Raw genomic sequence first — 27,581 nt, 5'->3', positions numbered from 1 at the left:
GGAAACGAAGCTGCTAGAACACCGAAGCAACAACAACAAAAAGAAAAGATACGAGGAAACCCGGCTGACAGCACCGGGACTGACTCCGCGGCGGTGATCGGTGCGCACGTAATTTTCTCCCCGGCGGAACCGCAATTTACTTTTACACCGAGAGCGCGCTCGAAAAAAAAAAAAGAAAAAAAAAATGCGTCGAAGGTGAGAGTGCCGCCGCCACCACCGCCGCCCGAGTCCTTTCAGGTCTCGAGCAAGTGTGTGCGCGGGCGCACGCGAACGAGCGAGGTGAGTGAATGTGTACTAAACGCTTCGCAACTCGCGGATGGGTGCGAGGGTGTGCGAGAACGAAGGTAAACACCTAAATAGGATATTTTCTTTTTTTAAAGAAGGCAAGTGTGGAAGAGGAAACGCGAGGTATGGGAGAGGAGGGTGACTGAAGGTAAGGCGCCGAGCGACACGGTGAGAAAGAAGCCTGCTGCGCTCGCGCTCACAGGCTACGGTCGCAGCAGCCAACCCTCGAGCCAGTCAGCTCCGGGCCGGCGGGGCATGCCCAGAGGTGACACTCACGGAATAAAACCGTGACGCCGGCGCGTGGCAATTACGCCGGTTGTTGGTGGAGTTGCGAGCGTCTCAGCTAGCTCCTCTTAGCGTTTATTTATTTAATTTGTTGTTGTTGTTTTTTTTTCGCTATTCCGAGAAGGAGTGCTCGGCCGGGTTTCTCGGTCTTCTTCCCATTCCGAAATGCTGCGGCGGCGGAGGCAAGCGGAAGAAGCGTTCGCGGCTTTCAGGATGGCTTGCCTCAAGTCGTTCGGCCTCGTCCTGGCGCTCCAGGTCGCCGCAGGTGAGCCGCTGTATCCGACAACGCCGTCTGAGGCTACCACGATAGCTTTTTTTCCCTTCTTTTTTTCTCCTATCGAGCGAATCTCGGAAGCTAACAATTTTTGGAATGTGTCTCGCGTAATGCAAAGAGTGTTAGTGGGGGGGGGGGGGGGGGGGGGCGTATGGCAGCTTTTTGACGAAGTGCAGTAAGACAAGATGTCTTTGAATGTTGTACACAGCAAGAGCTAGGGCCCCGCAAAATTATTAAGTCAGATAATAGAGTAGGTAATAGGTCAGGTAATAGCAAGTAGACGTGACGGACAAGAAACGGCGCGGAGATGGGCGTTCCAGACCTGGAACCACTGCAGCTGTTACGTGTAGGCTTCCATGTCCCAGAGGACCGTAGTTCGCGCAAATGCGCATCAATTCGACGCTTTTCCTTGAATCCACCGAAACCTCGGAGGGTAGGCATTTAGGGTTACATGGCAGAGGGTCGAGGGAATGTCAAATTGGAGGAATTGGAAGCAGTACGTCTCCGGCTACTCTAATTCTCATGCAGAAAATATAAATTAGCCTAAATAAACTCATAAATTAAAGTGAAGTACCACCCATGGATTGAAGTATAGTTACTGGTTCGCTTCTATCCGGCGCCTCAGCGATACCACTTTAAGCTTTTACTCAACCGCCCTGAAACTGGGGATTTTAGCCTATAGGTGCATTTGTGAACGAAACTAAACCCCTAATTACAAACATGCAAGTCGCCTGAAAACAAACATTTGAGCTGAACATGTCATAGGAAAACTGTTGGTTCATTATTGGCAGACACAGGTGGGGAGAAACACGTTGGCAAACACAGGTAGGTTATAGTCGGCTCCAATAGGTGCTGCACCTTTGATGCACCACATCAATCGGCATGCACCCATTTTCTGTCCTAGGTGTCACTGCGCAGTGAATTTTTCAACACGTTAACACCTGTTATCAGAAGTAGGTGAGATAAAAATCAATGTCCCGTACGTGAGGCGTTTGCGAAATACATTTGATCAGATTTGAATCACACACGCTATCTCATTCGAACAGCCCCAACTTGAGACATATGCGACTATACATACCCTGGAACTCTAACTTAAGCCTTCGCGTACCACCAGACCTGCCCCCGTGTGACATTACCATTTAATGGAGACTATGGCTGTGCGTGGCGTTCACCAATGTTCAGCAATGGCATTCACCGCATAGGGATGGCCGACACCAGAGCCCGTGACTGCTGCAGTGAAGAGGAACCTATCAAAGAAATTCTGTCTGGGTCTGAAGTATTAAAGAGGTTTAGCTTGTCCGGTATTCCGGTAAAACGCAGGCGGACCGGGCGTTGGGGCGGAGGCATAAACGTGAGCGGTCTGCATGGTGCAGCCACCTGGTGGCGCAGTGCTCAAACAGACAGAAACAGCTAATATTGAATTAACCGAGCGTATTCTTTGCAGCTGGTGCAAGTTTTCGGTACTGGCGTAATCATGTTGCTGTCAAACATTTACACCCGCAACAAAGTAAAATACACTTGGTCACTGCAATATGAGCTGTTTCTGTCTGTTTTAGCACTGCGCCACCAGGTGGCTGCACCATGCAGACCGCTCTAAAATCCCTTAAACTTCGTATAGTAGTGCCACGCTTTGAAGAATGCCGCCTCCTCCTCGCGCGCTCAGGCCGAGGCGGACGCCGCGTCGCTATTGGCCTAATAGCATCACGTGGGCCCTCGCGCCGCGCATCAACGCCATTTTTGCTCGAGAAGCGTCTACGGAGTGGCGAGGAGCGCATGTTGGCGCCGTTGCTACGCTCGAGCAGTGTAGGCGGCGCCATGGTCGAGGAGGGAGCGTGAAAGAGAGAGGAAATGAGGAGGGGTGAAGGCGGAGGAAGAGAGTGTCGCTACTTTACAAGTTTAAGGTGTTTTAGACCACTCACGTTTACAACTCCGCCCCAGCGCCCCAACGCCCCGTCCGCCTGTGTTTTAGCGGAATACCGGACAAACTAAACATCTCTTTTATTATGCACAGAGACGCTCACTTACCGCTGTGCTCAACAAGTTCGACGACCCACCTTCAACAGAAGAGATAATCCTCGTACATAGACGTGACCCAATACTCCATCAGAAGACCGTCAAAGCACTGTTGCGCTTTTTCTCCATGGGCCGAACTCAGCAAACGCCTGTATCAGTAGTTACTAAGTTCTAGTTATTTCTTTCGCTCCTCCTTCCTTCTTTCTAACCCCGCTTTCCCCAACACGCTTGCAGGGCAGCAAACCGGAGACTGTCGTCTGGTTAAATTCCCAGCCCTTTCTCTACCTCTTTCTCTATACACACGTCTTCAGTATTCGGCATTTTAATAGCCATCATAGATTTGAGACTCCACGGAGAGAAAGCAAAAGCACGATTCACCCGGCGTCCATAAACGATAAATTTGTCAAAATGAACAGAAAGCACGACATACGCGCTGCTGGCAGTGCAACCCATTCGGGTATTCTGTAAAGCATACAAAACAATGCGTCCTGCGCGCAATTTTCACTCCATGTCGACGCAGTGTAGTAGCAATATTATTCATAACTCCCAGATAGCCTTGTCAAAAATTATTGTTGTATTGATGAAGAACAATGCGCATGTATTACAGGTAGGTGTCGCAAGATGGTGCCACGAGAGCATGGCGACATCACATTTCCTAGCCTCATAATGTGGCGCTACTCGACTGCCTGCAAACTACGAACAAACACGAAGTGCATACAACTGCCACTTTGGCAACTCAGAAAGCATGAACAGCACGCGTCTATACCACCTGGGTATAGACCCTCGCGACGTATGGTTACCTTTACAGCATCAGCTCTTAAGAGCCCAACCACACTCCGACACATGTGCAATGACGTATGGTCAGCTCCACAGCATCAACTCTTAAGAGGAAGCTTTAGCTCGGGCCCAACTCCGACGCGGCCTATTCAAATACATGTAAAAACGCAAAAACGTTTTTCTGAGATAACCCCTGGACCGATTTTGATGAAATTTTTTGCATTTGAGAGAGTAAGATAAATTCTAGTGACTGTTGGAAGCAGAATTTTGATTTAGGGCTTGAATTTTGTTAGAAAGATTTTCAAACATTCAGAAGTTTGAAAAAAATAGAAGCATGAAGTTTACAAACGAATAGCTCTGCATCAAGAACAGATATCGCGGTTCTGTAAACGGCATCCATTAGATCATTCAAAGCGGACAAATATTATATGTCATTTTACATCTTACGTGATTTTGTTACATTGTTTACGAGGGTTCTGCAAAAGTTGTAATTACATATTACTACATTTTTTTAGATTCATGTGTAACATATCAATTTTGTCCGCTTCAGATGTGCTATCAGATACAATTCACCGAATTGCGATATCATTTTTTCTTGTTGAGTTACAGAGTTGTAAACTTGATAGTTTCGTTTTCTGAAAATTTGCAATTTTTGTCAATTTTTTATAAAATATTGACGGCCTAACTCAAAAATTCGAAACCAACAGTCACCAGATTTTAAGTTTTTCTTTTAAATGCAGCAAACCCAGTCAAATTTAGTGCAGCGGTTGTTGAGAAAAACGAATTCTCCTTTTACATGTATTTAGATAGGAGCACCCGAGCTAAAGCTTCCTCTTAAGAGCCATTCCGCACTACGACACGTCTTGTCTGCCATGATGTATGGTCCCCTTTACAGAATCAGCTCTTAAAGAGCCCATCCGCACTCCGGCACGTCTTATCTGCCATGACGTATGGGCACCTCTACAGCACGGCTTAACATCCGTGACGTATGGGCACTTCTACAGCATCAGCTCTTAAGAGCCCATCCGCACTCCGGCACGCCTTATCTGCCATGGAGCATGGTCACCTCTACAGCACGGCTTAACATCCGTGACGTATGGGCACTTCTACAGCATCAGCTCTTAAGAGCCCATCCGCACTCCGGCATGCCTTATCTGCCATAACGTATGGGCACATCTACAGCATCTGCTCTTAAGAGCCAATGCGCACTCCGGCACATCTTGTCTACCATGACGTATGGTCACCTTTATAACATCAGTTCTTAACAGCCCATCCGCACTCCCGCACGTCTTGTTTGCCATGAGGTGTAGTCACCCTTACAGCATCAGCTCTTAAGAGCCAATCCGCATCTCAGCAAACCTTTTCTGTCACGTCTTAGGTCCACATGGAACGTGCTCGTGATAATAACAGCTGCTAAGCCTATAATTACTGCTAGAAATTACAGGAATTACTAGAGGAAACTCTGGCGCTAGCGTATACAGAAGCTGAATGTACGGCTGTTTGATCAGCGTGGGAATGATGGGCAATATAAATGGATTTGCCTAATCACTGTCCTCTTGTCATCAAAGCGATTTGTACCTTTGCAAATTAACAATCTTCAACAAAATATTGCAATATACATGCAACAATTCAGCATGATTGCGCATGCGGGCAGAGACTGAGTTCTTGGAAATTAAGAAAGATAAAGCGTAAACGCCACAAGAACGTTTGAAGTCACAAGCACAGAGATTAGAAAAATCCATGTACCAGCCATCAGCGTCGCGGTACAACGGAAAAACCGCAACATACTGTTAAGATTTCAACTACGCTTGTCCGCGCCCTCCGCCCATCCGGTTCTGCCGCGTCGCATGGGCTATGCGACGGAAAATGTTCAACACATCGTCACACGCAGTCGAGATGACGTTTCGAAGTTCACAGTAACTGAGTAGACCTATATATAGACTGTGTGGTGATATCTCAAAACCCACAATTGTTCACGAAGTTCCCAATGAACCTTGGTAAAGAGGAAAGACTTCCAATGGAGTATAACTTCCTTCAGGTAAACATCGTTAGACTTGAGTGATCACTGCGGAGGTTCCACAGCATGAGCTTTAGATTACATTTCAATATTGTCGCGGGGCCTCTAGAGGTTCATGTTCAGCAGACGCTGATGTCGATGTATGCTTGGTGAGGATATGACCCGATCATGCTAAACCTTTCCTCATCCTCCTTTATTCTTTTTTGGAACCGCGGTGCGTCCTCGTGTGTGGCGCCGGAGGCGAATTCTCGCTTCGAGCTCACAAGAAATTTTTGTTCTGCGGTGTCGCAGCTGTTGTTATTGCGCTGCTCACAGGCACTGATTGTTCCCTGTTGCACTTCCCTATTGCGGAAAATGTAAAGGCGCACGTGTGGTTTTTCTTTGAAGCATGTGGTGCTTACTGAGTAAGGAACAGCTTTACGTATTAACCTTCACAATTTCATAAGCGGGAAACTGTAGCTGTTGTGGCTAGGTGAACGTTGGCCCTCTTTACGAGCAAGACCAAGAACTTGACAAGCAAGAACTGACCGCACGAACTCGAAGTCTAGCTGTCGGAGGAGCTTATGGTTCAGTGTTATTAGCGCTCACACCAAGATGTCCAGCCACATATTCGGTCTTTTAAGATCGCTAACCAACTCAGCAGTTACTTGAACATATATACTTGAACTATACTTGAACACCTTGAAGTTAGATTTCCTATTAAAAATAATAGCTCTGTGCAAAGTGATGTCGTTGGCAGCATTTCTCCTTCCATTATTTTCTTAAAGAAAAAAACGACAGATTAGGCTAAGGGAGAAAGTGGTGACGGGAATACTAAAATGCCAGTTTGTTTATGTCTGCTTGGTTGTTTGTTTGTTTGTTTATTTGTTTGTTTGTTTCGACAAAGTGCACCTGGCTAAGCCAAATGAGCTAAGCTGTCGCTCCATCACTACACCTATTTATTTATTTATTTATTTATTTATTTATTTATTTACTTATTTGGCAATAAATAACGCCATCCGCTCTCACAATCCTATGTTTAGCCGTAAAGAGTCATTCATGCCTGTTGCTGACTTTCGCAAGATATGATTGCGTGACCGCTTGCGTGGAGTGTGTCCAGTTACTATTGCATATTGTTTCTTCATATTATTTCATCTACATGTGTGTGCGTGTGTTGCTGCCACTATTGTTGTTGTTGTTGTTGTTGTTGTTGTTGTTCTTCTTCTTCTTCTTCTTCTTCTTCTTCTTCTTCTTCTTCTTCTTCTTCTTCTTCTTCTTCTTCTTCTTCTTCTTCTTCTTCTTGTTTCTTTTGAATTTACAAAGAAAGTATAAACGTCAGCAAATCAATCGGTTATTACGTATAGTGCAGTGTCCGGCGCAAGAATCTTGCCGAGACTCGCCGTCACATAATTAAGTCTGTCAGCTGTTTCCGACAACCAGAAACCGTTGTAGCGCTGATGTAATTCTAAATGATACCTTCTCAGCTCAACTGCACGCTTTTAGTTCAATAACCGAGCGCATCTGAATTGAAAATAAAAGGCTTCTGGACAGCGTGAGAAGAGAGTTTTCTTCAGAACAGTATCCCGGAAGGACAGCAGATAGTACGCGATGACGCGTCGCACATTGTACCGAACTGATCAGCTCATGGTGACGCTTATTAAAGGCGCACTAAAGGGCAAAAATATTTTGAGCGGCATTAGTATATTAAACACTTCCTCGTCACATGTGACCACTGCGGCCATGAAGAATCGATTGACCGTATTTTGTGCGCATGCCCGCAGCACAGTTCTCAGAGGAAATGAATGCCTTCGTCACGAACTTGACCAGCTGGACGACCAACCGCTATCAGAAACAATTATACATCATCGAAAGGACCTACCGTCACAGAAGAAGTCCGTGCAAGCACTATTGCGCTTTTTGCGATCTACCGGCCTTTGTGAACGTCTTTAACTGGAACGCCTCTTGTGTGTGTGTCTGTATGTGCGTGTTCTTTTTTTTACGTTTTCCTCTCTGTCCTCTTTGTAACCCCTATCTCCCATCCCCAGTGTAGGCTAGCAAACCGGAGACTGATATCTGGTTAACATCCCTGCCTTTCCTCTTTATCTATCTCTCTCTCTGTCTCCTCATCACAAGAAGAACGCCATTGTTGTCGTGAGAAGAAACTCGGCAAGTAAGAGAAGGCGCAAGAAGGAAAGACAGGTCCTGACGCCGCCTTGAGATTCCCGTGACATCATTAATTTTGACGCCGTCTTCTGGGCCCTATTTAATATTTTGTCAAAAATATAGGCTACGTTCTAAAGTATCTAAAAACTGAACTTGGAAAGTTTTATATTTTCGTTTATTTTTTGACCACAGCGACCCGAAATATAAATAAAGTACTTTGGTATTCATGACGTCACAGTGACGTACCTCGCTGGCGCACGAGGTTTAGGAATGAAACTTCGATGATTTTCTCTTTTAGCAACCGACCTATTGCCGCGACGTTAACGAAAATACGACTTCTTAAAGGGTAGTTTATTCAGTCTAAACTCATTCTGTGTTTACGTTTGGTGTCTATTTAATGACAGAGAGAGAGAGACGCTCAGACGGTCCTGGGCTAATATCACCACCACAGCCACCACGAATTTATAACCGCCGTTATTTTCCCACTGGTTCTGACACAATCGAGCATGTACCATAATGATGCAGCTTATGTTCATCTCGCAAGAACAATGAATACCCAAATACATTCTTTCGGGCAAAAATCAAACAAGGCAAAGGGTTTACCGGAAGATGAGAGATATGAATTGATCAAGGATGGCCGTCGTATAGGGGATGTGCGGAAGCCGCAACGTCTTTCCCTTTTCCTTTTGACTTCTTGTCTGTGAGTGTGTGTGTGCGCGGTCGGTGTCTTTACAACAACTGAGCCAACAGTTGCCGCGTAAGGGAAAGCCCGGTCTCGAAGCCAAAATGTCAACCCCCGACGAGGACAAGTCCGTTTGTCCAAACATTGGCTCCAGGCTGAGGCTGTCCTTGCTCGCTTACGGTTGGTTATATTTTTGGTGAAACATTACCCTCGTTTTTAGATTATACATTCGGACGAGCCGCAAGCTTGTCATAGAGGTCTGTACTGCTTGCTGGCTCTTCTTCACTTTGTTCATTTGATCTCTATGGCGTATACAAAGCACGCACGTTCTTCACTCTTTCAGCGTGGGCCAATGGCGCGACTCCAGCTGCGGCCGCAGCCCCAGCAGCGGTTCCCGCTGCCGCCGCAGCCAGCGGCGCGCCGCAGCACGGAGCGGCCGAGAGTGCGACGGCCGCCGCGGCGGCAGCGCCAGCGGCGCCAGCGGGCCACGGTCCAGCCGACATGGCGCGCCATGGGGCGCAGCACAAGACACACAAGTGCACCAACGTCAAGGTGACGCGCTCGCGAGGCAGCATTGTTGCGCCAGCGACGATTACGCTGGCGCGGTGTTTGTCAGTCCGCGTTTTTTACGTCCACTGCTCAGGACGAAGGCCTCTCTCCCGGCGCGATCGCCGCTTTTTACACCTGTCTTGTGTCAGTGTACTTCGTCCTACAATTTTCTAACCTCATCGCAGCCACCTAATCTTCTGCCGTCTTCGGTTGCATTTCCCTTTCCTTGGCCACTCCTTTCTCCACTCTAACAGAGCTTGATCTACTCTACGCTACCCCTCCCCCTTCCTCCTCCACAATACATGGCCTCGTCGACTCAACTTCTCTATTGTCATGTAATGTCAGGTCATCAGGAAGACATCCTCTTCCCCAGTCGTAATCAGCTACCAGCCTTCCTAAGTGTCATCGAGTACCTCGACTAGTCGGGGCTCTCGGCAAGACTCTAGAAAATTTCTTCAAAGACGAATAGCCTAACGGCTATTCACCACCTCGGGCCTCCTGATTCGCCCCGACTTCGCTTTTGCTGGGCCAGCTCCTATGGTCTATCACTAGTCCACTCCTCCGGTCGAAGCCACTGGGCCTTCCCGGCCGGGCTCTTCCGCTGCTGCCATGGCGACTCTCTACCTTTCTCCCTCCTTCTATCTCCTATATCTGTCCCCCTACTGGCGCTGAGCCGTGCTCCCGCAAAGGTTGCAGAAGATAGTGCCAGCCTTTCCTCCTTTCCCTACAAGAACCACTTCTATCTCTGTCTCTCAGGTCATGTAGCGCGTACAGAGCAGATGACCGCTGTAGCTAGTGATAAAAAGGTAAGGTATACAGCATTCTGGTAAGTTATAGCAATCTAGAGCCGTATTCTTGATTGATCACTTTCGGAAACACTATATATATAGAGCGGTGTCTCATTGTGGCGATGGGCATTCTGTCTGGTGTCGTATGCGATGAACGCGCACCGGAAGAGAAATAACAAAAAGTAATCAAGCAAGAATACTGATCCTGGTTACACGTATATCTTATTGTCCTTTCTTTTTTATAGCGTAGCTCTAGGCGCCCATTGAGCGTCGGCCTCGGCATCGGTGTAACCGGCAGAAGGAAAGAGCTGACCGAAGGATGAAAAAATTCACTGGCGATTACGATACTCACTAATGCATAATTTGAGTGCTGTTCTATACGTGCTATCTCGAGATACATTGGCTGGCGCGGACAACCTGCAAACGGGAGCAAACATTGCAAATGGAGCGCGACTGCTTCGCCAATAGGGAGATCGCGAGAAGCAGCCCGTTGGTGACGTGTGTGCGCAATTCACAGCAACCGCCGCAGACAGACCTCCGCTCATGCAGCGCTTTGTTTCCATCTATGTTTATTTATTTATTTATTTATTTATTTATTTATTTATTTTATTTCAACATACTGCAGCCCCGAAGGGCTATCGCAGGAGTGGGGAAATACAATGCATGGAAAAGCATAAATAGAGCACTGAACATCAATGATTAGTAATATACAATACAATTTAATCGAGGGGTAAAGATTTTACGTAACCAGGCAAAGCATTCCACCATTCTATAGAACGGACAAAGAAACTGTATTTAAACGCATCATTATGATGGTGAAAAGTGGACATGTTCAACTCATGCTGATGTCTGGTGGTTGTGGGTCTAGCGGGCGCGATGTATTTGCTAAGTAGGAAAAATCATGGGGGGGGGAGGGGTTAATTAGAGTATAAAGACATTTCAAAGATTCAACGTGACGACGAGAAGAGAGACTGGCGAGTTTAAGACTAAGAAGATGGGAACTGGGTGAAAAATACCTGTCAACGCGATGATGAATGAAGCGAACAGCTTTCTTCTGGACCGATTCGGTTTTGCTGATGTCAGATATTTTGTGTGGGTTCCATACGACATAGCCATACTCCAGTATTGGACGAACCAGTGTTTTATAAGTGAGGAGTCGTGTACTAAGTGGGGCTGAACGTGATTTGCAAGTACCTAACCTTCTAAGCGCACGGTTGCACATGAGTTCGATGAGATGTGACCAAGATAAATCGTGAGTGAATAGAAGACCTAGATAATTATACTGTGAAACATCTCCTAGAGGGTAGCCATTATACCAGTAGGAAAACGGAGAAGGGAAAGAACGTTCGGTAAATTATATAGATACAGTTAGTTTTCCGGAAGTTGATTTGCTTCTGCCAAGTCTCACACCATGATTGTAATGATGCAAATGAATCGTTAAGGATAATGTGACCATGAGGAGTTTTAATCGTATGGGAAAAAACACAATCATCTGCGTACATGCGGATTTTAACAGAAATATTACTTGGTAGGTCATTTATGAAAATCAAAAATAGAACCGGACCTCATATTGAACCTTGAGGCACGCCAGACGTTGCACTGCAAGTTGAGGATTGAGAAGACCTAAAGAGTACGTACTGAGACCGATTGGATAAAAAAGAAGAAATTCAGATAATTAATTCTTAGTTGTTAAGAATAACAGTAAGCTTTTTGAACAATTTCGAATGTGACGGGGAGGAAGAGAAAGAAGTGCTCAGAGCCCACTGAGAATCACTAGATCATTATTTTTTGGTATGTCGACGATACAAGTTGTTAAGAAAAAGACATCTAGAACTTCCGTTCGCAAAATTAGGGTTAATGTTATCACCAGAAATCATACTATCTTTCGGTGCGTCAGCTATAGGGGTCAGCCACAGGGACGTATTTGATGCCGTTTGCAGTTACATACAGTCAACAAAACGAATAACTTTTTAACTTTTGTCTTGTATTTTGTTTGTTTTTGTATGTTTTCATATCTCTCTTTCGTTATATTTTTTTCTCATCGAATAAGTGGCACTTCATAAGAATAGGTAAACGTTTCAGCACGCAATTCTTGGCCAATCCCCCAGTGTTGGTATGAGCCATAACATGAGGCCATCATCATCATCATCACTGGTGCTCTGGGCCTCTCGCTGTTATGCAATTGTTTGCGTTTTTGCCATTTTCGTGAGAGTCATTTCATCAAGGATGAGCAAGAAGATATTCCCACAACCACCTGAACAAAGTCAGTCGTCTACTTCATCGCTCATTTTCGGACGACGGGCCTTTGGAAGCTCGGACCAGCTCGATTCCTGGGAGAGCTCAACGGCAGAAACCATGGACTCTGACAATGAGTACACCGTAGCCATATGGGCCGCCGTATGTCGACTGAGACAACTTCATCGAATCAGAGTGAGTAGGAATCCTTCATGTTTTCCTACGCGCCACTCTCGCCATCACACAGAATGAACTTCCTTAGCAGGCAGTTTCTAGCCGAATATTTTGAAAGTGTGGCCCCTGGGCAAATCAACGAGATCAGGATCAGGCTCGCAAGAACACCATGACAATAGATGTGAAAAATTCCGCGATACTCGAGAAGACCATTCCACAGTTAAGCGCAATCCCCGTCCGCTACTTTATTACTTACGGGAAGGAGACAACGAGTGGAGTGATTTCCGACGTAGAGCTCAAAATCAAGCATGCGGACATCAAGAGTCTTTTGAAGTCATCGGTCCGCATTCTTGAGATTCACCACTTGGGGCACTCCCAAGGTATCAAGTTAATATTTGCTTCTTCGACATCACCAACGTCTGTCAAAGTGGGCTACGTGGTACACCGTGCACGACCATTCGTTCCAAGGCCTGTTGAGTGCCGGAAATGTCTAAAGATAGGACACGTGAGCGCTGTTTGTAAAAGTAAAGCCACCTGCTCGCGTTGCGGCAGAGAGCATAATACCACCGACTGTGATGCGTCCTCATTTAGATGTCCACACTGTACTGGCTCTCATGAAGCGACTTCGAAGGAATGCCCGAAGATGAAACAAGAAGTTCGTATTCTTCGAAAAATGGCAATCTGTTCGCCAAAGTGACCAACGCTCGCGAAAGAAGCGTCACTAAGTCATTTCAGAAGAAGTACATAGCGGGGCACAGGCGCCACGACCAGCTCTGCCTGTGTGTGCATCGAGGACGGTAACGGCGTCTACTGCTAATTTAAGGTCGATGACAACACGCGGCAAACGTTCACCTCCACCGGATGATGCAGACACGGAATGGCCTTTGCTGCCCTCTACGCCCACGGCCATGCCAGCGGGCCCTAGTGGACCTCTGAGCCATGAAGCCATGAATTAAAGGGCCAATGAAACCGATGATATCACGATCAAGCAAGGAGACGGACACAATGAGAAGGAGAGCGTACATAAAATACTGAAGCACCTGGTAGAGTCAATGAGTGTGGTTCTCGGTGGTCTCGGGAATCCGGCCGCTGAAAGTGCCCTGCAGGTGTTCGCCGTGCTGTAGCCGCTTATCGCAGCTCTTTGCATGCTATAAAGCTTTTGTTTCGCGCTTGTGCTGATCACGCAGGGTAGGCCCACACACCAGCTTCGTCCTAGCGCCTTTATCTATAAGTTCACTTGAATTAGTGACTACAGGCTTGATACGGAACTTGATAGTGGCTTCATGGATGAGATTTCTGAATGTTTATCATCAGAATGTTGAACTTGCTTTCGCCGTGGCGCATCCCTTCTTTCAATTAAATTATCTCTCTCTCTCTCTCTCTTGGAGTGTGATACAGTGTCGAAAGCTTTTGAATAACCAATAAATGTTGCATGAATTTGATCACCTGCATCGAGGGCCTGGATGATAACATGAGTGTATTCACTAAGCTGGGTTGTGGTGCTAAATCAGCATCGAAAACCGTCTTTAGCATCAGATGAAACATTATTACAATCTATAAATTCAATTACATGTTTCTAAATTATGTGTTCAAGTATTTTACAAGAATGAGATGTGATAGAGATGGGTATGTAGTTTCGTAAGGACTGCTTATTCCCACATCTGAATAGTGGAAGAATTTTAGCCGTTTACCAGGCAGTAGGGACAACAGACGTCGAGAGATTTCTGAAAAATAACATATAAATATTGACTAGTCCATAAAGAGTAACTAAAGAGAAATACATCGCCTACATTGTCGTGACTACCTTTCTTTTTCGAATCCAGTTTTAAAATCAAATTCAGCACACCCTGGTTCGAAACATTAATAGAACTATGCGTCTGCTCTATAAAAGAAGGAACAACGGAGTCATCAAGTGTAAAAACAGATTTAAGGTAACTGTTAAATGCATTTGTAATCATAGAAGTATCACTTGTACTGCGTAGTTTATTTCAAAAGTATCAGCGGTAGATACTTATGGCATAACAGAGCTCCAAAATTTGCGTGGATTATTTCTAAGCAAACCTGGAAGTGTTACATGGAAGTAAAAACCACGAGCAACATTAGCTTTGCTTCGAAGTTCCCATTAAGAGAAATTAATTGTAAAATAAGAACACAGTCACCAGTACGTTTAGTACGCTGCAAACGTCCAAGTCGTCGCGACAGGTGCAAAGTTTCCCATGTGATCCAAGGCAGGTCTGAATTCGTCTTTTCTTGTTTTTAACGGTGCAGAACGCGTGATGCCAAATGTAACGAGATCACAAAAAAACGTAGTTAAAGTATCGACATCGTCAAAAAGACTAAGTGCTTCAAAGTGGCTAAAGGAAGCACTAAGTGTATCAATTACACCAACATCATAGCATCGTTCATATCGCGGAAAGTAGAATACATATATCGGGCTTTCGGTATAGGACAGGAAATGGGTGCAAAGACCGCTTTATGATCTGATATGCCATCCACGACAGCACATTCGTAACCATAATCACAGACCCTAGGGCTGAAAAAAAAAATCTAAAATCACCGTGCCTCTTGTGGCCTCACTGACTATTTGCTTTAAGAGGAAGCTTTATCTCGAGTGCTCCTATATAAATACATGTAAAAGGAGAATTCGTTTTTCTCGTCTTCTGGTTTCAAATTTTTTATTTAGGTCGTCAACTTCTTATGAAAAATTGACAAAAATCGCAAATTTTCGGTAAACGAAACTATCACGTTTACAACTCTGTAACTCAGCAATGAAAAATCATATCACAATCATGTGAATTGGATCTAATAGTACATCTAAAGCGGACAAAATTGATATGTTACACGTGAATCTGAAAAAATTTCGTAATATGAAAACACAGACTTTGCCGAATCCTTGTATTCAACGTGGCGCATCCATGTAAGATACAAACTGATATAGTGAATTTGTCCGCTTTGAATTATCTAATGGATGCCGTTTACAGAAGCGCGATATCTGCTCTTGATGCAGACCTAATAATATGTAAACTTCGTGCTTCTAGTTTTCTCAAACTTGCGTATTTTCGAAAATTCTTTTAACGAAATTCAGGCCCTCAATCGAAATTCCGCGGCCAACAGTCACTATAATTTACCTTTATCTTTCGAATGCAACAAATTTCAATAAAATCGGTCCAGCGGTTATCTCAGAAAAGCGTTTCTTCTTTTTACATGTATTTGAATAGGCCGCGTCGGAGTTGGGCCCGAGCTAAAGCTTCCTCTTAAGCCGGAAGTGTGCGAAAAGTTCAATGCTTCACGGCCTAGCCGAGATAACGACGGCGAGTGTATATCTAGGACATTAAGATCACCCATGCACATTCCATTTGGCCAATGGGGTACTACTTCTTGGATGAACGCATTCGAGGAAACCAATGGCTCTCTGATCAAGTCAGGTGGGCGGTAAAAGACACCAACAACAAAAGTCAATGACTCAAAATAAGCTTTACACCAAACCGACCCAGTTTGAGAAGGAGCAGCAAGCACAGAAAATTTTAAGTTGTAGTGTAGATACAATTAAATACAGATACAATAACAATAACCTCAGGCATTCCACAGGGATCCGTTTTAGGACCACTTCTTTTTCTAGTTTACATAAATGATATCGCTAATAACATAAGTAACGACGTAACCATCCGGTTATTTGCAGACGATTGCTTATTATATCGCGAAATAAATAACCAAAACGATCAGGGGTCACTTAGTCAAGCCCTTAAAGCTGTAGAAGTCTGGGCCGCAAAAAGTAAAATGAAAATTAACGAATCTAAATCAGTCATGCTCAGAGTTACAAACAAAACAAAGCATGTTATTGAGTGTAATTATGAGATGAACTCAACAATTCTAACCGAAGCTGAAACGATAAAATGCTTAGGTTTAACAATTTCGAAAGACTTAAGTTGGAAATCACACATAGACAGAATTTGTGGAGCTGCAGAAAAAAAGTTCTGGTTTTTTCGCCGAAAATTAAAGCTAGCAACGACACCCGTCAAACTACTTGCATATTTAGCTTACATTAGACCAACGTTAGAGTATGCCAGGGTCATTTGGGATCCGTTTCAATCAGGATTAATAAACCGCATTGAGAAGATACAGAGAAGATCTGCAAGGTTCATTCTTTCCCGGTATTATCGTACTGGCCCTGTTTCCGACATGCTTCGGTTGCTTGATTTGCCTCCACTGGCTCAACGGCGGAAGTTGGCTAGACTTAAATTTCTTTTTTTGTTATCAAAAGGCCACTTCACTATTGAAACCACACCCTATCTTGCTCCCAGGCAGGCTACAAACGTCAGGTCAAGCAATCATTGCATGTTCTCAATTCCAAAAGCATATCTGGACATGTACGCTTATTCATTTTTTCCGCGAGCGATTAAGGAATGGAACAGTTTGCCGGCGTCTGTTTTGCAGTCGAGTAGCATTAAAATCTTTGAGGAACGCGTTAAACCCTTTTATGAAATTGAATCTTAGTGGTGCCGTGCAAACATTCTCACACTATTCTAGAAATACATACAATAGTCTTTCTTTTATGCTGCTTCCTATATCACTGTCACAATGTTAGAAACATGTATTTCTTAGCCAACTATAGTATTTGTATTTCGTTATTTGTTTTGCATTGTATTTCCAACATTCATTGCTTCATGTCTTATTTACGTTTGTAAAGTGTTTACATTTCTTACGCTTTGTACAAACCTGCTGTACCCACCATGTTACGGCCAAGACGGCCTACAGTATTCGAAAATTTAAAAAAATCAAATAAATAAGGCAACGCCGCCGCCTCCACCTTCTATTCTATCAGTTCTTGTAACATTAAAGCCTGGTAGCGATACTTCGGCACTGCAAATTTCACTATGCCACCTCGTTTTCGTGACTCCAATGATATGGGGGAAGTAGGACAAAGCTAATGACAAGGAATCAGTAAATTCGTTGACTAAACTTCTGGCGTTAATATTTAAAATGGGGAGATTATCGGGGAAGTCACGTGGGCGTCATCGAGAATTAGAAGCAGTAGCTGAAGGAGACGTCCTGGTATCGTAATTACGAGACTGCACAATCGTGTTAGTCTGCGCATTCCAGTTACAAGCGCACTTTGTCAATAAACACGTGGTCGTATACTATGCGCGCGGAGGAGCCGCTGTTGCGGTAAGTTCCGGTTGCCTCCCGTAGCTTTCTTCTGATAGATTGTACGTTATCTGAATGTAGTCATCAGATACGCCTTGTCCGGAGCCCTTCAGCTTAGACGTGTGTTTAAGAATTTGAGCTTTCTCGCGAAAATCCAGAAGGTTCAAAACAATGGGGTGGGTGCGGCCTGTGTTACGTCTGCCGATCCTGTGACACCTTTCAATTTCTGGGCAGTCCATGCAAAGGGTTACTGTGAAAAATTTTGTAACACCGTTGACTCATGCCCCATTATCATCATCTGAATATTCAGTAATTTCATGCAGAATCAAATTATTACGGCGCAGTCTATTTTCTGAGTCGTCGTTCTGAACCGAAAGCTGAATCACCTTCTAATTAAGAGAACCAGCTGTACTTTTTAATTCATCCATAATTTTCTTTCGGTACACTATAGATGCAGTGCGAGATGACTCAAGAGCGTTAGGACGAAGCTCAATAGCCTCGAAGCGCGAAGTTCAGCAATATCCTGCGCTATTTTATTTTGGCATGGAAAACATGACAGAAATGGAAAGTTCGCTGTGAGTGGATGCCGAGTCGCTATCGGAACCACCCACATCTCCACTGGGTAACAGCGCAGGTGTTCCAGAGCCAGTGCCAGTACCAGTACCTTTACGTCCCCTCGGTTCCGGATTTATCTCAACGTCTCCACTTTTAAGCACAAGCAACTCACACAATGCCCAAGCCGAGCATAAACGGGAACAAAGATACAACGGTTTGTGGGCAAGTAAACAGCAGCAAGTGACGGTTATCTGAACGGAAACAATGAGCGTTGTCTAAGCAACATACCTGCACGATATAAAGAAGCACCGCGTGAGCATCGTACTCCTGCTGCCTCGCCCACTGAAGCTGCACTGTGGCTGGGGGTCTTTGATATACAATGCTGATGACGTCACAAAGTTTGCCTTGACAACGATTTGTTGACCCGGTGAAGAGCCAGAATAGGCACTTGAGACCAGCGCAGGCGCAGCGGACAAGCCAAGATTATCACTCGGCAGAAAGACAGGAAGGGCAATCCGCATGCATCCACGGTGATCGGCAAGTTGTTCTGCATCGGTTGACGCATTCCGGACCGGGCAGTGACGCGACATTGTCACGGCCGTGCCGCCGTGTCCACTGAAGACCGTATCTGGCGCTGCCACTTTTAAGCCCAAGAGCCTGGTAAGCCGGTATCAACCTGGAGACGTCAAGGTGCCCGCAGACGGTGCGCGGTAGATGATGTTGACGTGCGAATTCAACCACGGCTTGCCGAAACGGAGCTTGCGCCGTCAAGACGGCTGGGTTCGGTAGAGGAAGCTGAGACCAGCGGTGCATGCACGCAGCGGTGCCCACCATCGGCCCATCCCACGGATCCGTGATCGATGAAGTAGCTCCCAAGCAGAATCTGCACGAACAATAGTACTTGAGGCGACATTGTCACGGCCGTGCCGCCGTGTTCACGGTATCGGTCGACGCGCTCTCCGCATGCCATTGATTAACAGACGACGGTGCGCTACTCTGGCGTCATTTCATAGCGGTCGCTGCCGCAGAGCCCGTCTTGCGCAGCACTACGCTTCTCAAGCTTTCGCCATACTCTCCTCCTCCGCTTTCAGCCTCGTGGTCCCACTGCACCCTCCTCCTCCGCTTTCCTCCTGGCGCTCTCTTCGCCGTCGCCGTCCTTCACCTCCCGCGTTAGCTCGGTTACGCCGAGGGAGGACGCCGAGGGCCGACACGAAACGCAGCTGCGTTTTAAAAAGCGAACGCGGAGCGGAGCGGAGGATGAAAGACGGCGATAGCGAAGAGCGGGAGGAGGAAAGAGGAAGAGGTGGGTACGGCAGAAGCATGGGGAGGAAATCAGAGAAGATGGGCATGGCGAAAGGGTGACGAGGAAAGCGGAGTGCCGCATGAGACGCGTTCAACGGCGGCGACCCGCTACGAGATGGCGCCATAGTAGCGTGCTCTGTCCCCCCGGTCGCCGATGACGTCATTACTAAGGCATGCTACGAACGTGTCCACCGATACCATATTTGGAAACAAAGCCCCGGCGTGGGCTTCGGACCCGCTAGAGATTGCGCTCCGCGCGAGCCACGCGTTCCTGTGTTCACGCTTTTTGTCTGAACAATGAGAGACGTAACCGGTCGAAGGGCTTCATCTGCCGCTGCTGCTAAAAGAGCGGCCCGTGCAGAGGCTCAGCGCCGCCGTCGAGAGAACTCTGTCATTTGTTAAGATTAAAATTATTTGCCTCAATATATCGCGGATTGAATACACCTAAACAGCTGCGCTCAAATTTCGCATTAGGGAGTATCGTAATCGTCGGTCTTTTTTTTTCTTCTTTTCGTCTTTCGTCGTTTCTTTCTTTAACATCGGCAGCTGTTATTAGGAGTACTTCCTCCAGCTCTCGTGGCGTCTGTCACCGCTATATATACTGACACGATGATTGGCTCAATTAAAAGGATAGATTAGCAGTTTCAAGGAACGTTCAAAGCAGTGTTGTTGTTGTTGTTGTTGTTGTTGTTGTTGTTGTTGTTGTTGTTGTTGTTGTTGTTGTTGTTGTTGTTGTTGTTGTTGTTGTTGTTGTTGTTGTTGTTGTTGTTGTTGTTGTTGTTGTTGTTTCCTATAAAGCATCTGGCTCCTACACACTACGTGGGATCGACATCTTGAGCAAATCTGTAGAGGCTCGTTTTTTCTCTTCTCCTTTTTTCTCTTTATTGCTTCACTTGGTGTCTGTGCGTTGTTTCCCCCTTTTCACGTTTTCTAGACATAACAAACGCTTCAGTGCTCTTTTACGCCCCCGCGGGATTCGAGTTCGACACGCTTCTGCTAGCACGCATTGCCTCCGGGATCGGCTCACTTCCAAACTTCGACTGCACTGCCCTATAGCGAGTGGACAACTCACTGTTCCCCACAGGCATGTCACGAATTGCGCAGTTTCGTTGACATTTCGTGGGGCCTCCATTGTATCCCACCTTTTCACGGCGTTTGGCAGTTACTCTTCGCATGCATCGTAAAATGTGCGCCTAGGCCAAAGCACACGTGTAGCACTCAATCATAGAGCAGACCCTCTAATGACTCCGTGATGATTAATGGTTGTCGCCGCGCAGGGGAAATCTGCACGTTGCGCAGAATGTGCTCATCGACGGTGGTGGTTCTCCAACTTAGATCGTAGCACGTATCGACGCGAACTCGTTCGTATGTAATGCGTTACTGCAGACGCCTGGCAAATTCAAGCGAGTTGACAGCCAGTAACAGTTGTCGCTGTAAAAGGTACAGAAACGATCTCATTTCTTTTTAAACCAGTTGAAACTATCGGTAGTGATATAAGGTCATGGACAGCGTCAGCTTCTTTGAAATTTGATAAAATTTCAATCAGTGACATATTATATAATGTCACCTAAAGGATGCGTGGCAAGCTCAAGCGCGTGAGACATTCGGGAAGAGAGCGGCGTGATATATACGCAGTGACTCCACCACGTGACCCAATCGCGTGATCCAAGCGGCCGCGGATTACGGCCCAGTTTTAGTAACATATCTTCGGGGTCGATCCACTTTATTCGGCGTGAAAGCGGCCGATCGGACGCGCCATATCAAGCGAGGAAGGTAAAGAAACCGTATGCACTTGAAGGCACATATAATATTTTGGGTATTGAGGATATTCAGGTGCAGCCTGTTTCTTTGCGAAACTCCGTAGACACTACGGCTGACCACCGGCACATTTCTTAAGGTGGCACAGACGGCTGATTATAAGCCGATTCGTTATATGTATAGCGCATCCCGTCTGTTGGTGTTCCCGGTCAGAGACAGACCCATCGATTTAACCATTTCAGTGTTGCTGACATATACCGGTATGTTTCCGCGTTTCTATCCCGCAATGTCAGTGGCGTAAACCCGTAATTTCTCCATTTTCTCAACTCGGATGCGCCCAGTAAAAGGAAGTTGGCGAACTCCGAGGTAATTAAGTGAGCCATAGGAGCATATTTTCTTCTCTCCATGGGTTTGCTCAGTTTGGGTTTTTCTTAGCGACTGCGTAACGCTCCCCTATGTGGACGTGGGCACACCGCGCGGAGCGCATACGTCCGCAGACGGGAGGGATGCATGGCTCCCGGAACTTCTACACTGCTATGGCGGCGATTATCCGTTCAAACATTCGCGCTGTAGCACAAGACCACCTCTCTCGCCTGGTGCTACCATTTGTCACATGCTTGTAGATGGGCGTTCTCTTTTTCTTGTTCTGTCTCCCACTACTTTTGGTCAATATACGGCGTGCCTCCTTTCCAGCGAAGATCGCGCTTCTTTGGTCTGTGTCTGTTCTTTGGTCTGATGGTCTGTATGCTGTCGTCAGGCCGATTCTGCCCTCTGTCGTATCTCGTTCATCTGTTGCTCTCTTCGCTTCGTCTGGTCGAGTTCGAATGACTGGAAGCGCTCCTGCCTTCAGCGTGACCACATGATCGCTCTGAGATGGCTGCTCGCGTGGCACTTCAAATGTTGATTGGAGCGGTGGCTCTTTCGACTCGGAATACGAGCCAAGCCGGGACTCAGGAGATGACAGCATATCGTCCGAGAGAGGCAACTTCAATCGTCTCGGATTCTGACCCTAATACCGTGAAGGTGCACAGAGAGCGATGGTGTGCTCGAGCCTGCCTGCGCGTTTTATTCCTCTTGTCAGATATAAACATGAGGATCATACCAAGACAGCAACTCCCATTAGCCGTGTCCTTTCTTCACTACTGCATAAAAAAAGATACGGCAGAACCCACCTCACGATAAATGTCGACAGTAATGCTATTAGCATTGAAGCAACGTAGAGACACTCCGTATCGTAGGCGCACAAACACGTTATGTATGACGCGTGCATGCAGCACTAAGTGGCACATAGCTACCCAAGCTGTCGTCAAAGATGTTCATTGAAGAGCGGCGCATACCTAGTGGTACGTGTTCAGTGACCGAAGTTGTCATCAAAGAGGGTCACTGAAGAGCGGCGCATACCTGTCAGGTACCCAGTGACCCAAGTAAATAGGCGTCAAAGAGGTTCACTGAAGAGCGGCACACACCTGCTGGCACATAGCCAGCGATCAAAGTTGGCATCGAAGAAGTTCATTGGAATGACTCATGCCCAGTGGTGCATACCTATAGTGCTCAAAGTCGGCGTCAAAGATGTCCATTGAAGAGCGATACGTTCCCAGTGCCGCATACACAGTTCCCAATCCCCAGTGAACCGCTTCGGCATGAAAGAGGTTCGTTGAAGAGCGCCACCGATCCGGGCTGGTGGAAAATTGTTTAGAGGTATATATATATATATATATATATATATATATATATATATATATATATATATATATATATATATATATATATATATATATATATATATATATATATATATAGTTCCCTTTTTAATATCTGAGAAAAAAAAGAAACCGACGCTAGGGCTGCGTGATCTCCGAAAACATGTAACCGACACTGAAAGGGTCAAAGATGGGATCGCCGCAAATAAGCTAACGGCGCTTTTAAAGGAACAAAGTCATAAGTTAATTGCGGAATAATTAACTGCAAGGTTCTTGAGATTAAGGTCAGGTTTCTTCTACAAATTTCTTTAAAGAAAGGGGGCTGTATGGTATCGTCATGCCGAAGCAGTTGTGTCGGTGGAAGTATATAGATGCTCGTTTACCACGTACCAAAGCACGAACTTTCCGCCAAAACGCCTCAAACGGAGCAGCTGCGCTCAGAGAGTATAGCGTTCGCAAGTGATGCAGGTATATAGGAGAATAAAAGCCGTCTTTGATTATCTGATGACGTGGTTCTTAGTTGGTGGAGCGATTTGTCTGGTTAATTCCGATAACGAACGAGTATCTAGCCTATTAAATAGGTGCGGGGTTCCCAGCACCTTATACGACCTTCTATAGTGGGACAAGCGGCTCCTAGCCGCACGAAACAGAGCAATAGCCTGGTCTGCGATGTCCTTAGATGTCCGAAGCCGCACGCGCGTTGTCTACTGAAGGAAGCGGCGTGTCCTTATCCCTGTCCGAAAAGACTGAGTAGCCCGTGGAACTTCCTTCGTGTATGGGATGGGGGCTTGTAATTGTTCCCCTTGAACGAGGAATTCCGAGTAAGCGTGAGTGATAAGCTCGCAGTGACTAGGTCCCTGCCCTTTGTACACACACCATTCATCGCTACTATGCCGATCGAATGATTTAGTGAGGTCTTCGGACCGATGTCCGGCGTGGCCTTTCGATTGCAACAGTCTGTTGGAAAGATGACCAAACTTTATCGCTTAGAGGAAGTAAAAGTCGCAACAAGCAGACTTATTTGCGATAACACACCCGAACGACACCAAGACATGAAGCAAGAAATAAATGGATATTAACGCGCATACTATCGAATATTATCAACAAATGCTTGTCGAACATCACAAGTTGCCAACGCTTCTAGGTCAGTTCCAGTGAAATATATGCGTGGGTGGTCAGTCTGTTCTTCCACCGTAGTTGGTCAGTCAGTCAGTGTAGCCTGGCATCGGCGCGTTAATAGTACACTGCATGGTCACTGCGTTGTGGTTCCAGAATGTGTTCGATGTGTAGTCGTGTAGTCGCCAATTAAAGCGATAAGCCATGGCACGTATTTCGGCTGTGATATAGCAGCACTTTCACCACGTAACAAAAGTTAGTTGGTTAAATAGCGTTTATTGGAGCAAAACTGACTTGGGCTATGCTGCGTCAGCCACAGGGTTTTCGAAAAACAAGTAAAGCAGCAAAAGCGGCGTCGTTCCACAGTTTATGTAAAAAGCCTGTTTTGTCTAAAGATCTTAGCCAGTCAGTCAGTGGCACCAGTGGATCGTCTCTTAAAATTAAAGTCGGATGTAACGTGTGTAAAGGCATTTGCAGATTATATGATTTGCTAAAAAGTGTTCGTGTTTCAATATGTGTACAGGTCAGTAAAAATTGCCGTGGCTGAACGCGGTTAAAGCAAGTTTGTCGAGCAATAGCGCGGTTTTGCTTGCTTTGGGAAAGGACACAGACGCTGCTCGGCGCCCTAGCAGCAGCGAGCGAATTGACCTTCATGTTGCGTCTCGCTTCAATGCGAATTGAGCGTCGAAAGCACAGCGCATACGAAGCTGCCAGCACTCGGCGCACATTGTACGCATCGCAGATCGCTTTCAAGATATGGACGCCCATGCGGCGTACGCAGCAGCCGCCGATAGTGGCAGGCTAAGTCTCACTTTGACCGTGGCTGAGCTTGAAGGTCAGATTTACGGAACGAGGCATTTTCTGGGTTTGTACCTGGAGTAGTAGAGCTGGCGCTCTAAGAAGCATGCAAATTCAAAGCCCACGTTGGAATCTAGGTGATGCGGAGCATTCGTGAAGCATTTAATTAAATGTTTAAAACCGTTCATCTTTTGCACTGTGTTTTACAGCATCAGCAGCAGCCATGGTCTGCTTTTCTTGCGAAACCGGGAGGGTTCGCCAAAAGCGCTTCGCTTTAAAACGCAAACCCGCTGTCGCCGGACGACAGTGTATACCTCTGAAAACACATCGCTCGCCATGTGGTTGCCGCGTTGCGCTTCGCGTCTCGAGTTCCAGGCGGCAAAACAACGAGACAGAGCCTGACTCTTGTTTCTGTCGCAGCTCTTCTCGGAATGCCGTGTAAACTGCGAGTACGTGGTCGAAGGCAAAGGAGCCTACTTTATCTTCACTGACGGCGAGGACGGTGTGCCCTGCAAGGTGAGCTCTGTCGGTGTTCACGCTGCTGTGGACTAAGCAAAGACTGTAACGGTCTCCGGAATTCGCGCGCAACCATGTCGTGTTGAGTACGTCATATTTCGACGTATTGTCGAAGCTAAGCGGCGTTGTGGCTGGTCAATAGTTAAACGAGAAAAATCGGAACGCCGGGTGCTGCTGGCTTTCCATCTGCCGCTGAAAAGTCCAAGTGTCCGCTTCGAGCGTGACAGTCCCCCCTCCCCGCTTTCCCATTCCTAACAAGGAAAATCAGTATACTTGTTTTTAAACGGCGGGTCTCTAGAACCGATTGTTAACTTCCGTTTGTAGCAACTGTAGAGCTGACCGAGTTGACTAAGATTCGGATTTCTTACAGCGCAACAAAGAGCGTAAGCACAAACGTAGTATGCACTGTAAAAAAAAAATTGCTTACGCACACTGGGGCTTATTATCATGTTCCCAAGCAATAATCTTCATCTGCCTTAAGTCTGCGTTTCTGCGATGGCTGTTGATACGCGCATGAGGTTCGTGACCTAAAGTACCGGGCGAACAGCGTTGAAGGAAGGAAATGCACAAGATCGACTACTGTTATCATTGGTGAACTATTATGATCAACAACAAAAGTTACAACATTTTTATGAAAGTGCAAGACACGGGACACAGGATGATCCTGTCGTACGCTACTTGCTTTTGCAGGGTTTTTTCTTTTTTTTCCCCTTTTTGCTGTAAGCAATGTGTGCTTCTGTTTCCCTACATTTTTTCTTCTTTCTTTAAGAATAATATTTGTTCGGTCACTATATACGCAGCTTTCACTTCCTATACATGGCCCCTTCTGTGCACCTCTCGCAGACCCGGACCCTCGACGGCCAATTGCTGAGCGGCGCCTGCCACCAGGGACTGTGCATGGTCAAGGATCAGGGCGCTTCCGCTCCACACAGTGCGGCCGGTGCGGCTGCGGCTGCACCAGCAGCCGCAGCCGCAGTCTCGCCGGGTGCCGCGGCCGCAGGAGCAGCAGCAGTCACGCCCGCTGCGGGTCATCCGGCCGCCCCCCCTGCACATGCCGCTGCTGCCGCTGTCAAGCACAAGAAGGCCTGAGAGAGCTAGAGCGTGCGGAAGTACCTGCCCAACAGTGGCCTCCGAGATTGCCGAACGGGCGCCTTGCGCAACTCTTCAATCGTAAACTTCCAACACTCCTTCCTCATATAGGCTTCGTGGACCCCTGTACACACAGACGTGCAGAAGTGTACAGTCGTGATTCTGCGGGAGTCACTAGATATTTCTCAGCGCCTAAGGGTCACGAGCTCAAGCGTGAGCCAGAGCGCTTAGAGCCGGGCGCTGTTGTCTGTCTACCTCTCCGTAAACTCTTCGGTCGCGGCTGCTGACGTCATTGTAGACATCGTGACGTCAGTAGCGGTAGCCAGGGGAGCTGCACGGTGCATGAGCTGGCGGTACTGGCGGAAGCACAAGGCAACGGTAGGGTGTGGGAGGAGAGAGAGAGGGGGAGGGATGAATAGAAAAGATTATAGCGTTGCATGGACTCCGGCGCAGACTCGTAACTTGCCTACGGCCTGTTGAGGCCGAATGCACCGTGGGGACGAGGCACAGAAAAGTACGAAGCATTTTTTCTTTCTTACTTCCAAGATTTGTACCTCAGAGTAGCAACGCCTTTGTAAAAGAAGGTTCATTAAACAGTAACTCAGAAAAAAAATTTTTTTCCGCTGCATTTGGTGTGGGGCCCTTTCCAAAAACAAAACGCCTGCTTAGCCCGCAATCTTCAAATTTAGCTCATTAAGTACCACGTTTGACAAAAGAATAAGCTATCACGCCGTCTGTGCGAAAACAGAAGTAAACAAGAAGGTACGCCTCAAGTTTCGCTTGTTTGTGCATTACTCGTATATGTGTTAGCTCTCGAAAACTATCGCTGGAGACGGCCGAATCGCACGGGCAGTTAAATCCAAGATTGACACAAACTGTGCGCGGTCTGCACCGCGCGGCAATCTCGGAGGCCATGACTAACTTGCTATGCGAGACCTTACGAAAGCAGAAGAGAGGTGCTACCACGTCCAATAGGCGTCGCGTGTGGCGACCCGAAGAAGGGAGTGGACGCACAGTATACGAAATTCTCACGCGCATGGCGAACACCCATCGTCGTCGGACTTCAGCAGAGTAGCCACGGGCATCGTCGCGTTGTACAGTAATCCGATAATAAAGACGTGTATGATTGCTTCGACAGTGTTTTCGCGTAAGCTATATAATAAACGCGATAGCCAATCACTGGCGGCCTCCTAAGAAAAATGTCATCGACTCGCACCGATGGATGAATGAGTGCGGGGGAAAAAATCTGGAGAGACCCGTCTCCTGATGAATTCCGCGTGAGAGTTGGTATAGATGTGGAATGAGAGGGTCAACGTGTAGAAAACTGTGTTCTCTATGCCACGAGCTTTTGAAAGTTTGCGACGTTTTGCGACTCGCTAAC

The 27,581-nt window shown here is 46.6% G+C and overlaps 1 protein-coding gene across 2 annotated transcripts; it reads left to right on the top strand.

The window, feature by feature from the left end:
• The first annotated feature begins 483 nt into the window (after window positions 1–483).
• LOC142575844 (uncharacterized) lies at window positions 484–27,340 on the top strand. 2 transcript variants are annotated; one of them, XM_075685546.1, is made up of 5 exons: window positions 484–835; window positions 8,819–9,027; window positions 25,016–25,111; window positions 25,955–26,042; window positions 26,076–27,340. In XM_075685546.1, exons 1-5 carry the CDS (start codon window positions 736–738, stop codon window positions 26,198–26,200), a joined length of 618 nt encoding a protein of 205 aa, XP_075541661.1. In that variant the 5' UTR covers window positions 484–735; the 3' UTR covers window positions 26,201–27,340. The 2 variants fall into 2 exon arrangements, with proteins under 2 accessions (XP_075541661.1, XP_075541660.1); XM_075685545.1 differs by having other exon boundaries at window positions 487–835; window positions 25,955–27,340.
• The last annotated feature ends 241 nt before the right edge of the window (window positions 27,341–27,581 follow it).

This window comes from Dermacentor variabilis, chromosome 3 (assembly GCF_050947875.1).
Source record: "Dermacentor variabilis isolate Ectoservices chromosome 3, ASM5094787v1, whole genome shotgun sequence".
Taxonomy (NCBI): Eukaryota; Metazoa; Arthropoda; class Arachnida; order Ixodida; family Ixodidae; genus Dermacentor; species Dermacentor variabilis.
The sequence above is the reverse complement of the archived record's forward strand: the minus strand, read 5'-3'. Positions and strand labels throughout refer to the sequence as shown.

What these genes read in the sequence shown, in the direction of transcription:
- LOC142575844 (XM_075685545.1), top strand. Translation starts at nt 736, where the DNA reads ATGCTGCGGCGGCGGAGGCAAGCGGAAGAAGCGTTCGCGGCTTTCAGG. An exon ending in GGCGCTCCAGGTCGCCGCAG is followed by an intron (nt 836 to 8,818) that starts GTGAGCCGCTGT and finishes TCACTCTTTCAG; the next exon opens with CGTGGGCCAATGGCGCGACT. An exon ending in AGGACGGTGTGCCCTGCAAG is followed by an intron (nt 25,112 to 25,954) that starts GTGAGCTCTGTC and finishes CACCTCTCGCAG; the next exon opens with ACCCGGACCCTCGACGGCCA.